Here is a 17,809-nt window from a genome sequence, read left to right as displayed (position 1 = left end):
ACCACATCTAGTGTGTGTGTGACAATCATTGGTACTTTAATCTTAATCTTTAATATGTATATGTATGAAATACTTGACTTTCAGTGAATTCTAGCTATATATATATATATATATATATATATATATATATATATATATATATATATATATATATATATATATATTTATTTTTTTTAATTTTTTTATTTTTTTTATTTATTTTTTTATTTTTTTTTATTTTTTATTATACATATAAATAAAATAAATACTTGAATTTCAGTGTTCTGGAGGCTATCCAGTAGATGGCAGTATTGTCCTGTTTAAGAGTGTCACAACATTGCTGTTTACGGCAGACGAACTGCTTTACGGTAGACTAAACGTGACTGCTGTTGTTGTGGGTTGTTACCGCGCTGGGAGGACGTTAATGAAACTGCCTAACAATAAACCCACATAAGAAACCAAGAACTCACCCTCGATCATTCTACAATTATGAAGTCATTGGGCAGGCAAGCTTTTTATATTGTGGGAAAGCGGACGTGAGAACAGGCTGTCCCCACTCAGGTTTGCATTGAGCTGGAGGGGGCGTGGCCTCCAGCTCCGGCTGAATACCGGGAGTTTGTCGGGAGAAAATTTCTGCCGGGAGGTTATCGGGAGAGGCGCTGAATACCGGGAGTCTCCCGGTAAAAACGGGAGGGTTGGCAAGTATGTTGTACTCAGCCCACTGCTGCTTCATTGTGACACATATGCCTCGCTGTTACCCCCTGTGGGCTGGCGGGAGTACTGCATACATGATAAACCCTAGTTTTAATGGTTTCATCAAGCCTATTTGGGTGATGTTCGGCGGGCCAAATGAAAAACTTTGGTGGGCCGGATGTGGCCAGCGGGCCGCCAGTTGAATAGTCCTGATCTAAGCAGTCTGTGGGAGCAAGAAAGGTCAACAGTGCGGTTACCATGAATTGATTTGGGTAACCCCCCCCCACATATGCGGTCCTCTCCAAGGTTTCTCATAGTCATTCACATTGGCGTCCCACTGGGGTGAGTTTTCCTTGCCCGTATGTGGGCTCTGTACCGAGGATGTCGTTGTGGCTTGTACAGCCCTTTGAGACACTTGTGATTTAGGGCTATATAAATAAACATTGATTGATTGATTGATTGATTCACGTGGACCCCGACTTAAACAAGTTGAAAAACTTATTCGGGTGTTACCATTTAGTGGTCAATTGTACGGAATATGTACTGTACTGTGCAATCTACTAATAAAAGTTTCAATCAATCAATCAATGGGAAAAATGCTGTCTGTTGCCTGTGTACAGTACATAATGTACAGCGTATGTGTGTAGTCATACTCGCTCGAATGACGGACTTAATCGTGTGTTTACTCTGCTGTTGTCTTGTGACGCAGCTGTCAATGTAATAATGTCATGATGCAATGGTCAACGTAAACCCCCTTTTCCCTTCTTTCGTCCAGGGATCAGCAAAAAAGGTGTTTGTTTGGATAAAAATAATTTATTGCAGTGATAGAATAAGCATTCTTCTGCAAAGAAATATCTGTTTTCACTCATTTTTAGGGCCGGGCTGTCACCATGAGGATTAGTCTGTTATTGCAAAGTAGTTATCTGTTTTTGCTGCAAAATATGTACAAAATTATCAAAACACCATTTTTGTAATACATGTGCATTTGTCAAATTGGGCGTGTCAGTTTTATGGTTGTTAGAAATTATTCAGTTTCAACCTACATTAGTAGGATGGCTGTTCTATGAAAAGCTCCACAAAAACCATTGATTTACTAAAAACAAAAAAAAATTAGATATTTGTTTTTACGTTTGAACTTTTATAATTCATTGTTAGTCTAAAGTCATGGGAAATTATGTTCATGCAGAAGCTGTTTAGCAGGGCAGTGAGAAATACTCACAGTCTTTGTGAACTGAGCTGGGAAAAGAAGATGAAACTTAAGCAAATGGATGTTGCACAGTTTGCTCTAAACAAACTGCGCAACTAAATTGCCAACTAAACTAATTGTATTAAAAAAAGTTTTGGAATGCTGATGACCGATTTTATACTTTCATAGTACGCAATATTTTAACATACACACATTTATATACAGTATATATATATAACATACTGTTAGACACCTAGTATATAACTAAGCGTATATCATATACTGTACATGTGTAATAAAAGGAGAAGGTATAGCGTTCACATATAGTGTATACCAGTGGTGTGCCGTCAGGACCAGCAAGGCCTTCTCTGCTAATAATTGATCATAAATTATGTTGGAAACCGCATATTGAATATTTAAAGGGAAAAATATCCAAACCCATTAATATTCTTTATAAAGTTAGACACATGCTGAATAAGAAATGTCTGCATATGTTATATTATTATTTTTATTTTTCCATATTTAACATATTGTGTTGAAGTTTGGGGAAATGTTTATAAAACAAACATAGACCCAATAATTAAACATCAAAAAAGGGTAATTAGAATAATACACAGTGTGTTACTATGAACATACCAATCCATTATTTATAAATTCTAATGTGTTAAAATTTTCTGATATTGTGTTTTTAAAAACAATGGAAATTATGTTTCGAGTAAAGAACAACAGCCTTCCAGCTTGTATTCTTAGGTTATTTAAATTAAGAGGAGAAAACTATAATTTACGGGGGATATTGATTTTTGAAATAGGTAAAGTAAGAACGAATATAAAATACAAATGTATTTCAGTTTTAGGAGTTAAATGGTGGAATAAGCTCAGTGATGAGTTGAAGACGTGTAGTTCTTTGTTAAGGTTTAAGGAAACCTTGAAAAGTGAAATAATAGAAAATTATAAAATATAGTAACAATTACTTTCATCCAATTGATTTTTTGAATGTTGATGTTCCAGGTAATCTTATTTTCAGTGAAGGTATAGGATAGGCAAATATAATCCTTGGCTTCAGCCTATTCCTTTTTGGTCATTCTTTTTGTGTGTAAATGAGTATGATTGTTAAAAATGAATAATCTGTACTGTTAAACTGATCACACAAAATGGTTGATTTTATGACAGAAATAAACTTATTTCATTCATATTTCATTCATTCATCACTGTAGGCTGTAGGCGTTGCATTATATTCTCAAGACACTTTAATAATGTACTTGCTAATTCCCTCTTCATAGCTGGTTACTCTTCATTGTACAGTAACTCGGTTCCAGCTATGTTTCTGTCAGTGATGAGCAAGCTACTTGGAATATGTAGTAAGCTAAGCTACACGTTATTCTCGATTAAATGTAGCTAAGCTTCAGGGGAAGCTATCCCCGGAGACTTGTAGCAAGCAACACTACAAGCTACATGGCAAAAGTAGCTTGCTACATCGAAGCTATATTTAACGGCATTTATATCTAGAGGCCCACATGTATAATATCAATGTTAATGTAACCGAGAGTTCACAAATGGACCCAATTAGGGTCCATTACTTTTAACCATCTTTCCTTTAGCTGGGGACACCCTACAACTACCTCTAGGGGTCCCCGCACCCCACTGTGTATTTATTTAGTTTGTTTGTATTGTTTGCATTTTCTCTCTTTATAACTTGTAGCTTTGATGTAAGCTACCTAGCTATATGGGTCTAAAAGTAGCTAAGCTACAGGGAAAGCGACTCGTTAAAAAAGTAACTAAGCTACCGCCAAGCTACTGGAACATGTAGTTAAGATACGTAGCTTAGCTACATGTAACGATAATACATAATATTAATGCATGTATATCTTTTCAAATGCAATACATTTGTATTTTTCGTATATTCTGACATTGTAATTGGAATGAACAGTATATTTTCCAAATATCCAAGTTGAATAAAACAAACAAATAACAATGAAATCAACTTTGTCAGTTAGCAAAATTTTGCACTTGAAAAAAAATCACAACCAAAGCAATAAAATTAGTCAAAGAGAGGGTTGGGGGCCCTCAAACATACACAACAATAACAATAAATAAAATGGCTTTAAATAAAGTATTGACAAACAAAGTTGCACTTCAATATTGAACATGTAAGCAGAGGTAGAGTTGTACATTACTCAACTGACGATCAAGTTAGGACCTTTTTAAACAAAACTGCAGAGTTACATGATAAACACTACAGTATAAGAAGATAGATTAACAGGTTGTATGCAAAATTGATTGATTGAGACTTTTCTTAGTAGGTTGCACAGTGAAGTACATATTCCATACAACACCCGAATAAGTTTTTCAACTTGTTTACGTCGGGGTCCACTTAAATTGATTCATGATACAGATATATACTATCATATATACTATCATCATAATACAGTCATCACACAAGATAATCACATTGAATTATTTACATTATTTACAATCAGGGGTGTGGAGGGGGGGGGGGGGGGGTAGGATATGGACAGCAAGTAGTGGACAGAGAGAGAGAGAGAGAGAGATCAGAAGGCATAAGAAAAAGTATCTGCATTTGATTGTTTACATTTGATTATTAGCAATCCGGGGAGGGTGTTAGTTTAGGGTTGTAGCTGCCTGGAGGTGAACTTTTATTGCGGTTTTGAAGGAGGATAGAGATGCCCTTTCTTTTATACCTGTTGGGAGCGCATTCCACATTGATGTGGCATAGAAAGAGAATGAGTTAAGACCTTTGTTAGTTCGGAATCTGGGTTTAACGTGGTTAGTGGAGCTCCCCCTGGTGTTGTGGTTATGGCGGTCATTTACGTTAAGGAAGTAGTTTGACATGTACTTCGGTATCAGGGAGGTGTAGTGGATTTTATAGACTAGGCTCAGTTGACTAGCTTGTTCTGAGATGTTTGGAGTTTAGATTTGAGGGTTTTGGAGGTGCTAGGGTACCAGGAAGTGCATGCGTAATCGAAAAAGGGTTGAACGAGAGTTCCCGGCATAATCCTCATGGTGCTTTTGTTGACCAGAGAGGAGATTCTGTAGAGAAATCTCGTTCGTTGGTTAACCTTTCTGATTCCCTTGGTTGCCAAAAAAACACAAGTCTGGCAGATTCCGAGTGAGGAAACACAGACATGACAATACACCGTGACAAATGTCAGCCAAACGTTTGCAGCACTTTAAAAAAAAAAACAGTATTAAATGGCTGCATGTCTTTGGGGATGTATTTAACCACACTTTCTGTGAGACAAACACCACTTTGCACTGTTTTGTTTACACACACTGTTTTGTTTAGAAACGCTAAGTGAGTGCGGACTCTGTGTTTGTGTTTCCAATCCAATCCACTTTATTTATATAGCACATTTAAACAACAAAATGTTTCCAAAGTGCTGCACAACAATATTAAGAACAATATTAAAATATTATCCTTAGCTCCACCAATGACTGAATAAAAACAAAAAATAAATACATATAAAACCAATATAAAATAAATATGATTAAAATCTATTTTAATGGGTAAAACCAATTAAAACAGTAAATAGGAATCAACATTTTAAAAACACAGAGGACAGAGGACCACACAACTCACGTAGTGTTAAAAGCCAGAGAATAACAGTGGGTCTTAAGACGAGACTTAAAACACTCCACTGTGGGAGCAGTTCGAACATGGAGGGGCAGAGTGTTACAGAGCTTAGGGCCGGCCACAGAGAAGGTCCTGTCTCCCCTGGTTTAAAGTCTGGTCTTGGGCACCACGAGCTGGAGCTGGCTCTCGGACCTCAAAGCGCGCGCTGGAGTGTAAATTTGGACGAGGTATGAGATATAATGAGGTGCCAGTCCAGGTAAAGCTTTAAAAACAAACAGCAAGGTTTTAAAATCAATTTTAAAATGAACAGGGAGCCAGTGCAAACTCTCAAGAATTGGGGTTATATGCTGGCGTTTCCTGGCCCCTGTTAAAAGTCGTGCTGCCGCGTTCTGGACTAACTGCAACCGGGAGAGCGCTTTTTGGCTAATGCCAGCATTAAGTGCATTGCAGTAGTCCAGGCGACTTGAAATAAAAGCATGCACGACTTGTTCAAAAAGGTTAAAAGATAAAAACGGTTTCAAGGTTTTGTTGTATTCGAGCACATTCTGCGTTGATAGGCTCTTCTTGTTCCAAAGGTTTAAACTGAAATATTCCCACATTGGTGCGGTGGTGTTTGGTTTTGTGATTATTTTGTCCATGTTCGCTACTACACATGTTAGTCATGGGCTAACTTGTGATGCTGTGGGCCAGCGGCCCCATCTTGCCGCATAAAGAGTCAAAGACACTTAAAGGGAAACTGCACTTTTTTTGAAATTTTGCCTATCGTTCAAAATCATTATGGGAGGTAAAAAAACGTCTTTTGTTTTTTAGGATTTTAAAGATAATAAAAAATGCTTGGAAGGTGTGACTGATGGGAGTCACAGTTGTAGCCTTCAAAGCCCTCTAAAACAACTTCAAAAGCCTCCAACAACGTTTTATATACACACACTGCAAGTCTATATATAATGTAATAACAGACACGTTCATAACAATATGTAATATGTACAATATTTTCCGTATTTTGATCATTTTAATCAATGCTGGGACAGACTTCTTCCGCGCATTGATTTTCATTTCCACAGCAGCGCATGTCCAACTTCTGGCAACAAATGTGTGTTTCTACTTCCAGATACAGAACTTTTGTGTGTGTTTTAATAATGGCAGACTTGGTAACAAATAACGAAGACGACTATTTTTGGACAAATGAGGATTCACAACCTTATCTTTTTAAACCTGAATGGAGGATAAACTACTGCTTATAGAAGCGAGTACAAAGACAGAGAGAGTGACGTCGGCATGATTTGACGCTGTAAATGTGGAATTTGGAGACAAGCTATTTCGACATAAATGGAGTGCTTACCCAACGTCAACTTGAAAAAACTTTCCCGGCCAGCTGGACCAAAGAGACAACTGTCAATCGAATGAGTCACACTATATATTGATCATGATACATGTGTGTTATTAATACTACAATACATACGCTGTCTGGCTAGCTGTGTAAAAACAAAACATAACATTTGGGCTAATACTTTACAGATACTGTAATACAGACCTGGGCAATACATACACACACACACACACACACACACACACACACACACACACACACACACACACACACACACACACACACACACACACACACACACACACACACACACACACACACACACACAGTACATCCCAATCATACTGTATACAGTAATTGGCATGATAACTGCAGGAAGTTTCTGTGTAACAGAGGAGTGACTGACTGATGAAATATTTACCGGTCTTATTCTTTTATTTCTGATTTTTAACATGACACTGAGTTAGTCTGTGTGTTTTTTGACACAATATTTTAGCTGTAAAAAATGTCACACATTCTGCTGTATGTGTGCCTGGTCCCCTTTTTAAGGAACACTTTAAACATGTGTAGGTTGTTCAGCATTCCCAAAATGCAGTAGAAAAGCGTAAAAGCTAAATATACAACACAAACACTCACATTATGACTGATAAAATGTAAAAAAAAAAAATGATATGACAGACCACCTCAAAAAACTGAATGGAATTTTACAGCCTTTTTGCTGAATAAAATAATGTACATGAAAATAAATAATGTGAGTGAATGACTTGTTTGACATTTGTTTTAAAAAATAAAGTCAGCTTGGTTTTGAAAGCTGACATTTGTGTACATTTAGGATAGGATATGTCTTTATTGTCATTGCACAAGTACAACGAAACTTTGTTTTCACCAGTTTGTACATTTCATGTACAAACTGGTCTTTTCCTTGTAGCTTCACATTCAGCTCATTCATGTGTGCCAGTATGTCCACAGCAAAAGCTAAATCTCAAAGCCAATCGGTGTCACTCAGCTCAGGGAAAGTGTCATCTTTTTCAAGTTGCTCCAAAAAAGAGATCATCTCCTGCTTTAGCTCTCACACACGTTGATATACTTTACCCAAACTTAACCAGCGGACATTGGAATGGTAAAGCAAGTCCTGGTGGTCGGCGTCAGTCTCTTCAAGAAATTTAATAAACTGATGATGGTGAAGTGCCCTCGCTGAAATAAAGTTGACTAGCTTTACAACTGGCTTCACTACATGCTCAAGCTGCAATACGGATTTGCACAGTGCCTCCTGGTGGATTATGCTGTGTCAAAAAAAGTACCTTGTGTTGGGGGTTGTCTTCTTTCACCCTCTCCTGGATTCTTTTTAGGCCCCTTCTACACTAAGTTGGTTAAGGTTATCCAGGCTATATCCCACCTAACCTTATCCTTGTCCACACACACACACACACAATGCCACCATTTAAGACCCCCTCCCCCCTCCGTCCGCCGGCGCAATGCGACCTAGTATGCATGCGCCGAAAATGCATACGTCATAGTCACCTCCAGTGTTGCTCTGTGTACAAGTTCTTAAATTAAATGTAACTTATCTGAACAATATCCAGTGTTGTGGTATTTCAATTAACTGGAATCCAGTGTGCTGTGGGGCCCTTTTGTAGTGAATCACAGCTGAGCCATCATAAATTAAACAAATCTTTAATGGACATGTGAAAGTAAACTGTGATAAAGAACATTTTACAACAATTAACCTAGGGATCTAGATATCTGGTCAGGACACTCCTCACTCTTTTGCCTTCACGTTCATTGTCCATTCGTTTTTGGTGACTTTATATACTGTGGACCTAGACGTTGAGTACGCGACATGGCGGACAATAACTGATAGTCTGCTTTGCCAGTCCAAATGCATTCGCTGTTTTCGGTAGTCTTCCCTCGTCGGCCAGGTAATACAAAGCAGAGCCTTTTTTATCACATGCATGGGAGCCCGCATTCTCGTTGTCTCCCCTTCGACAAATGGACAAAGTTTTTCAGTAAGTAGAATCACAGCTGACCTGGACATTCGAAAGTTCTCTTGCCGTCTGAGATGTGTTGTATCCGAAATAGCTGCAATCGCGCGTTTCCTTCTCTTAAGGCATTCATGTGTGATTTCCACAAGCGTCTGTACATGTAGAAGAATGAGAAACACGGGCATGTCTGGATGACTCGCCTCCATCTTTCCAGTGGTTAGCTCCGGTTGTTATGAAGCTGGCTGTGGCGCGTTCTTTCTGGCGTCACCTCCTGTGTGGGGCGCGGTCTTTCTGACTTCACTTCCTCTCCTAACTCAGTGTGTAAACGATCAATGAGTCCATACAAAGCTAAGAAACGGAGGTTCAAGAAATACATGGCGCACTTACCCGTGTAAAAAATTATCCAAGGAGGGGGACCTTAAACGATGGGTTAGTGTGACTGACACGGTGCTTCGGCTAAATAATTATTCGTTTAAGGAATTATCCGGCTTAATGTAGACAGGGCCTTAGTAATCTGATGTTTTTTCCAGTGAGATTTGGCGACCCATCTGTGGTAACGTAAACTAGCTTACCCCAAGACAGTTTGTGCTTCATGACGACCTCCACGACACTGTTAAATAAGTCCTCTCCTCACGTTTTTCCTTTTAGGGATTCCATGGCCAAAAACTCCTGTGTTATCTCAAACTTGTCATTAATCCTTCTGATGAGAATCAAAAGGTGAGCAGTGTCCCGAATGTCATTACTATCATCCAGTGCCAAGGGATATAATGTAAATGACTCTGTTGTTTTGTTGAGCTTGCTAGCTAAGTCTTCGTCAATTAGCTCCACACGGCGAGTCACTGTCCTGCGTGATAAATTATTTTTTTCAAATTTGCTCTTGCTCGCAGGGCACAAAACACCTGCTGTCTCCACCATGCACTCTTTTAGAAACTGTACTCGGAAAAAGGCTTACTCATATTGGCTAAGTTAAATGCCAGTGGATAACTTGCCTTTGTGCTTGATTCTTGGATGGTAGTTCGTCGGATAAAGATGTTTTGCTGAGCCTGCAAATTAGCTTCCAACTTCTGAGCAGTAGCGGTCCGTTTTTGCATTGATTGGTTGTTTGCATTATTAGCGTGCTTGGTGGAGAAATGACGACTTACGTTGTATTCCTTCAAAACCGCGACGGTTTCTTGGCAAATAAGACATGCAGTCTTTGACTGGACTTCAGGGTAAAAGGATGTAGTTGTCCATTCTTTATTAAACACCCGGCATTCGCTGTCAACTTTTCCCATTGTTGCAAATTGGTTCTGCTGTCAGTGGGTAGCAGTAGAAAAAGTGTACCTGGGCTGTGCATCAATCAAGCATACTGCAGTCCTACTGCGCCACTCTGTGGAATTAGTAGGTATTACAGGACAAATAATGTGGTCCTAATTATTTCACAATTTGCTCAATTCTGTTTTAGTTTTTGGCGGGCCGGATCAAAAAGACCAACAGGCTGGATGTGGCCCGCGGGTCGTAGTTTGCCCACCCCTGCTGTGATATGATTGTTCATGTTTTTCAGTCAGTACAGATTGTTTTTTTTTATCGCATTGTGTTGTGCATTACAAACTCAAACGTGTTTCGTGCTGACGTAGAAGCTAGCTTATCTCTCGCCGTAGTTAGCTTTTTTGGCTGATATTGAAGTACGATGTGTTACTACGCTCGAAAACAAGTTCTTCAGTGTTCGCTCTTACAATAATGATGTCGCTACAGCTTGGTTATTATACAGGTTACGCAACGTAAATTAAGTCTTTGTAACGGTTTTTGAATGCATTTTTAAAGTGATTTAGAGGTAGAATTGATTGCTCCCATTAGTTGCATTGTTAACTACCTGGAACGAGACGATTTTACATGTTAGAATGCATAAAAACCAACAACTTTTGTTTTCTTGTCTCTCATAATGATTGCGCACATCTGCTGAAAGCCACGAAAAGCGTAAATGCTTTCAAAGCATGCACATGGCGGCACTGGGAAACTTACCAACTTAATTTTCCTTTATCGTTGGTTAATTAACTTATCGAACATCGGCCCAGGCCTACCAAGCACTCTACCAAGCCCTTATTCTACTGGTTTTTTGTTTGTTATTATGATAGTTTAACAATGAGAATGGCTTTTTGTCTCCTCGGTTTGGGACACGCCTACCTTAGATTAGTTGTGATCTGGTGCTATTTAGAAAATAAAATAAAATACAGGTTTTCAAAAAGGTCTCCTTTTGAAACAAACACATTTGTTTCAAAAGCGAATAAATGGACAAATGGAGTATGTTTTTTTGCCTCATATACCACCTTTATATACCTCATATACCACCTGACCTACTCAGTGGCCTAGTGGTTAGAGTGTCCGCCCTGAGATCGGTAGGTTGTGAGTTCAAACCCTGGCTGAGTCATACCAAAGACTATAAAAATGGGACCCATTATCTCCCTGCTTGGCACTCAGCATCAAGGGTTGGAATTGGGGGTTAAATCACCAAAAATTATTCCTGGGCGCGGCACCGCTACTGCCCACTGCTCCCCTCACCTCCCAGGGGGTGAACAAGGGGATGGGTCAAATGCAGAGGACACATTTCACCACACCTAGAGTGTGTGTGTGACAATCATTGGTACTTAACTTTATATGGGCACTATTTGTTTTACTTGTTTTGGCTAAGAGGAAACAGAACAAGGATTTGCCCTGTATACAACTTGAGATAAAGTATTTTAGAAACCTCCTTGTACTATAGTGACCGAAATGTGCACTGAAGTGTCTCAAGGCATTCAATCGATCGCAACTGGACTATTTGGTTTGTCTTAGAAGATGTTTTGCCGCTCATCTTAGTAGGCTTCATCAGTCCATGATCATAGACTTAGAATTGGTCAGATCTAGTCTAGCGGCTGGTGCCAAAACCTTAGATATTTATACTCCAAAAACCAGGAGGGTGTGCCTGGGCAAGGATGCTTTTGACCTTTTGTAATGAGAAAAACAACAGTTGAAATGCAAACAAACAATCCTACTGTCAAATCTATCACCAGTCGTTGAAGTGTAATTTCCCCTCAATATAATTAAGGTATTGTGTAGCAGAACAATCGCTGTGGATCGACTATTACCAGTCCAAAATAGTCAGAATTACCCACATTAGCATTCCATTCAGTTGTAAACAAATGGCAAAAATGGCATTCTGAAGGTGACCAGAATGTTTCTAACTCCTGATATTTGTTGAAGGCTAAATTGCAGAGTCTTTTAGGAATGGTTGAACGGATTGTGTTGTATGTGGGAGATAGGTGGTGTTCCCTCTGTTCAGGGATGGTTTTTCAGCCTTGACAAAGATGGCTTTCCTCACTCTTCTTTCGTACCTCCCTGTTCAGAATCTGTACATTTATGATTTCAAAGGAGTGCGGTTTTTCCCTGAGGTACAGGTAGACAGCTGAGTCTTTCCCTGAACAGTTTGCCCGTCTATGCTGTGCCATGCGTTGGCTTAGTGGTTGTTTTGTTTCTCCAATATATGAATCAGTGCATTCATCATTAAACTGTATAGCATACACAAGATTGTTTTTGTGGGTGTGGGGTGTCCGGTCTTTAGGATGTACTAGACTCTGTCTCAGGGTGTTGCCTCGTTTGAAGTGTACAGAGATGTTGTGTTGGTTAAAAACTCTTCTGAGTTTCTCAGAAATCCCCGTTACATAAGGAATGACAATATTGTTTGTCTTGTCACCTTTTTCCTTCTTATCCACTCTGTTCTTGTTATCTCTGGAACTGGATGCACTTTCCACAAACGACCACAGGTTTTGAGGGCTTCCCTCAAATGCCTATGCTCTTTCTCTTTGGCATGTAGGTTGGTAGGAACATTATCAGCTGTGTTGTAGGGTTCTGATAATGCCCAGTTTGTGTTCCAGTGGGTGGTGTGAGTCAAAAAGTAGGTATTGATCGGTATGTGGGGGTTTTCGGTAAACCCTGACATGGAGGCCCCTATTTTCTCCAATGTGGACATCACAGTCCAAAAAAGGCAACATACTATCACTGACATCCTCACGTGTGAACTTGATGTTTTTGTCCACTGAGCTCGGGGATGGCTTGCACTTCTTGGTTTCTGATTTTCATGTGTCATTCACATATCTGTACCAATGACTCGGTGCTGTTCCCTTAATAGAGCTCAGAGCTCTCTTTTCCATGTCCTCCTTGTAAAGGTTTGCTACAATTGGGGATAAAGGTGATCCCATGGCACAACCATGTCATTGTCGGTAAAACGTTCCCATGAATTAAAAGAATGTAGTTTTAAGGCAAAGTTCCAGCAAAAGATAAATCTGTTCTGAGTTTAGTGTGGCTCTATCCTGTATCACCTAGTAGACGTTGTCTCGCCGTCTTTAGTGCATCATGGGTTGGAGTACGGGCTAACAGGGAGGTGATGTCAAATGAAACTATAGTTTCAGCCGCTAGACTGGATCTAACCACTCTAAGACTAGATCTGACCAATCTAAGTCTATGAGCATGAACTGATGACTACTCGGACGAGAGGCTAAACGTCTTCTTAGACTAACCTAACAGTCCAGTTGCAATCGCTTGGATGCCCTGGAGATTACAATGACCTGGATGAATGAAAACATTCATAGACGAGCACTAAAGTGCAATATATTATTAATTACATTCGTAACAACTTATTTAAAAAAAATTTTTAACATTTATAATCAATTGCTTTTGTGATAACCTTTTTAAATAGTAATGAGAGTTTGTGGACACCCTATACAATTAACTTGATGGTCTGGGGGTGGTGAGGTGCCATTAGTCAGGCAGGTTACCCTCCTGATATAACAGTGGGGTAACACTGCAGCATAGAATGGATTGAGCAAGGATCTCAAACAATATACCAATATGGTACCATGTAGGAAAAGGTATCTGTTTTTTACAAAGTAGATTGAGGGAACAGAATGCTGACACACCCCCAACATAATGGTAGGGGAAACACTTGCTATATTATTGGGTAACTCAACTGTTTTATGTCTTTGCAGCTTGTCTACTACGCTACAACGTGCTGTCGCTGGTTTACGTTTTGTACCTCCTGTTGCTGCCATGGTTTCTGTGTCCCAACAAACACACCATCAGAGGTAAGACCATTAATGTGTCAGTTCGAGGTATATGGTATATTATGGTTTGTTTCAGACATGCTACTAAACAATGTACGTTAAAGAACATAGTGTTTACATTTAACGCTGCACAATTTTTTTTTCTTGGATCTATTAATCTATCGATAATCTTTTTGATTAATCAAATCTGTTAATTTAATTTATTTTTTATCAAACTTTTTTTTAAGTGTAGTGTTAGAACAAATTTTACAATAGAATTTCCCAAAAATACACCAACAATTTTCTTATATGCAGAAACTTTAAATGCCTGTTTGGTCAAGGTTACAGCAAACAATTACTTAAAGGGGAACTGCACTTTTTTAAAATTTTGCCTTTCGTTCACAATCATTATGAGCGATAAGAAGACAAAGGTTTTTGTTTTGCATTCTAACATATAAAAATCTTTTTGTTCTCGGTAACTTGCAATGCAGCTAATTGGAGCAATCAATTCTACCTCTAAATCACTTTAGAAATGCATTCAAAAACCATCGTAGCAACACATTGGCGTGCTTCAGTATTAGCCGTAAGGCTGACCATAGCAAAAGAACAGCTAGCTTCTACGTCAGCACACAACACGTTTGAGTTTGTAATGCACAACACAATGCTGTACTGACTGAAAAACATGCCATCCATCCATCCATCTTCTTCCGCTTATCCGAGGTCGGGTCGCGGGGGCAGCAGCCTAAGCAGGGAAACCCAGACTTCCCTCTCCCCAGCCACTTCGTCCAGCTCTTCCCGGGGGATCCCGAGGCGTTCCCAGGCCAGCCGGGAGACATAGTCTTCCCAACGTGTCCTGGGTCTTACCCGTGGCCTCCTACCGGTCGGACGTGCCCTAAACACCTCCCTAGGGAGGCGTTCGGGTGGCATCCTGACCAGATGCCCGAACCACCTCAACTGGCTCCTCTCGATGTGGAGGAGCATCGGCTTTACTTTGAGCTCCCCCCGGATGGCAGAGCTTCTCACCCTATCTCTAAGGGAGAGCCCCGCCACCCGGCGGAGGAAACTCATTTCGGCCGCTTGTACCCGTGATCTTGTCCTTTCGGTCATAACCCAAAGCTCATGACCATAGGTGAGGATGGGAACGTAGATCGACCGGTAAATTGAGAGCTTTGCCTTCCGGCTCAGCTCCTTCTTCACCACAACGGATCGATACAGCGTCCGCATTACTGAAGACGCCGCACCGATCCGCCTGTCGATCTCACGATCCACTCTTCCCTCACTCGTGAACAAGACTCCAAGGTACTTGAACTCCTCCACTTGGGGCAGGGTCTCCTCCGCAACCCGGAGATGGCACTCCACCCTTTTCCGGGCGAGAACCATGGACTCGGACTTGGAGGTGCTGATTCTCATCCCAGTCGCTTCACACTCAGCTGCGAACCGATCCAGCGAGAGCTGAAGATCCTGGCCAGATGAAGCCATCAGGACCACATCATCTGCAAAAAGCAGAGACCTAATCCTGCAGCCACCAAACCAGATCCCCTCAACGCCTTGACTGCGCCTAGAAATTCTGTCCATAAAAGTTATGAACAGAATCGGTGACAAAGGGCAGCCTTGGCGGAGTCCAACCCTCACTGGAAACGTGTCCGACTTACTGCCGGCAATGCAGACCAAACTCTGGCACTGATCATACAGGGAGCGGACCGCCACAATCAGACAGTCCGATACCCCATACTCTCTGAGCACTCCCCACAGGACTTCCCGAGGGACACTGTCTAATGCCTTCTCCAAGTCCACAAAACACATGTAGACTGGTTGGGCAAACTCCCATGCACCCTCAAGGACCCTGCCGAGAGTATAGAGCTGGTCCACAGTTCCACGACCAGGACGAAAACCACACTGTTCCTCCTGAATCCGAGGTTCGACTATCCGGCGTAGCCTCCTCTCCAGCACACCTGAATAGACCTTACCGGGAAGGCTGAGGAGTGTGATCCCACGATAGTTAGAACACACCCTCCGGTTCCCCTTCTTAAAGAGAGGAACCACCACCCCGGTCTGCCAATCCAGAGGTACCGCCCACGATGTCTACGCGATGCTGCAGAGTCTTGTCAACCAAGACAGCCCCACAGCATCCAGAGCCTTAATGAACTCCGGGCGGATCTCATCCACCCCCGGGGCCTTGCCACCGAGGAGCTTTTTAACTACCTCAGCAACCTCAGCCCCAGAAATAGGAGAGCCCACCACAGATTCCCCAGGCACTGCTTCCTCATAGGAAGACGTGTTGGTGGGATTGAGGAGGTCTTCGAAATATTCCCTCCACCGATCCACAACATCCGCAGTCAAGGTCAGCAGAACACCATCCTCACCATACACGGTGTTGATAGTGCACTGCTTCCCCTTCCTGAGGCGGCGGATGGTGGTCCAGAATCGCTTCGAAGCCGTCCGGAAGTCGTTTTGAAAAACATGAATAATCATATTACAGTATCTGTAAAGTATTAGCCCGCATTCCATGTTTTGTTTGTACACAGCTCGCCAGACAGCGTATGTAATGTAGTTGTAATGACACGCATGACGTGCTACATGTACCATGATCGATATTAAAATTTTACTAACTACATGGACAGTTGTGTGTTTGGTCCCGGTTTATTTGCACGCCATTTATGTCGAAATAGTTTGTCTCCAAATTCCACATTTGCTGCTTTGTGTCACGTCGACCTCACTCTCTTGGCTTCTGTCTGCTTCAACATTTCACCCTCTTCTTCATGCTCGCTTCTAGAAGTAGCAGTTCATCCGCTGTATATTCAGCCTCAAAAAGATACGATTGTGAATCTTCATTTAATCAAAAATAGTCGTCTTCGTTGTCTGTTACCAAGTCTGCCATGATTAAAACACAGACGCGACTTTGTTTCCAGAAGTAAGAACACACATTTGTTGCCAGAAGTTTGAACGTGTCTCTTACTACATTATATATATACTTGCAGCGTGTATTGAAAACATTGCTGGAGGTGACTCCCATTAGCCGCATCTTGCAAGCCTTTTTTATCATCTTTAAAATCGTAAAAAAAAAAAAACATGTGTTCTTGTCTTTCATAATGATTGTGAATGATAAGCATAATTCCAAAAAAGTGTAGTTCCCCTTTAAAAAGCCGTGTGACTTCCTTCGACATCCTGTAGAATGGCCCCCTGATACCTTCTTAAGTGCTTGTGCATTGTGCAGTGGTGCTACTGTGAAGACTTTCGAAGGTCTCGGAGTTCATTCATAAGGCTTTGTAGAACGATGAAAGGGGTTTTAAATCTGAAAGAAAAGACCGTTCGTGCCCCAGGTGAAGGTTGCTATTGTTTTAAACTATCTTGCCAGTTGTGTGCAATACAGAGTTATTGTTAATAAGTTGGGAGTGCACAAATTCAGCATGAAGAGGTTTGTGTACGCTTTATTATTTGCGTTGTAATATACAGTACCTGCTTCATTCTCTTTCATTTAATTTGTATTTCGTTTGGAAGTCTGAATTAAGCTGGCATTTATTTCCTTGGCTACGTTCTTTAAAAAATCTGCTTCTTTTTTTCTCCTATCGATGCACTTGAAAATGTTCGAGAACAAAACCAGCTAACGACTATTCTGATAGTCAACAAATAATCAACTATCTTAATGAATAGTCGTTATGAGAGGCAGGGTTAAACTCTGGACTGGCTGGCTCCCAATCACAGGGAACATAATAACATTAACAGACAACCATTCACACCTATTGACAATTTTGTCTTCAATAAACTAAAATGGCGTTGGACTTTTGGGTAAAATCGGACAGACTTTACACCCACAAGTTCAGATAGAACAGTCAACTCCAGACAGAGAAGTCTGACTCGAGAACCTTGGAAGCTTAGTCTATGAGCACGTGCAAGAGCCATACCAGGAGCATTTTCTTACCTAATTGTGTTCATGTCTATGCAAATGATACATCCTTGATCTTCCATTTCACTCATGTTTTTCTGTTGTTTTTGTTT

The 17,809-nt window shown here is 40.7% G+C and overlaps 1 protein-coding gene across 1 annotated transcript in view; it reads left to right on the top strand.

The window, feature by feature from the left end:
* Positions 1 to 17,809, top strand: part of piezo1 (piezo type mechanosensitive ion channel component 1 (Er blood group)) — a 200,316-nt gene that overhangs the window by 33,594 nt on the left and 148,913 nt on the right. The window contains exon 2 of the mRNA XM_062059009.1: positions 13,760 to 13,855. Coding sequence (XP_061914993.1) covers positions 13,760 to 13,855 — 96 coding nt within the window. The remainder of the gene's footprint in view (positions 1 to 13,759; positions 13,856 to 17,809) is intronic.

The sequence above is a fragment of the Entelurus aequoreus genome, linkage group LG09, assembly GCF_033978785.1.
Source record: "Entelurus aequoreus isolate RoL-2023_Sb linkage group LG09, RoL_Eaeq_v1.1, whole genome shotgun sequence".
NCBI lineage: Eukaryota > Metazoa > Chordata > Actinopteri > Syngnathiformes > Syngnathidae > Entelurus > Entelurus aequoreus.
This window is presented reverse-complemented; position numbering and strand designations above follow the sequence as displayed.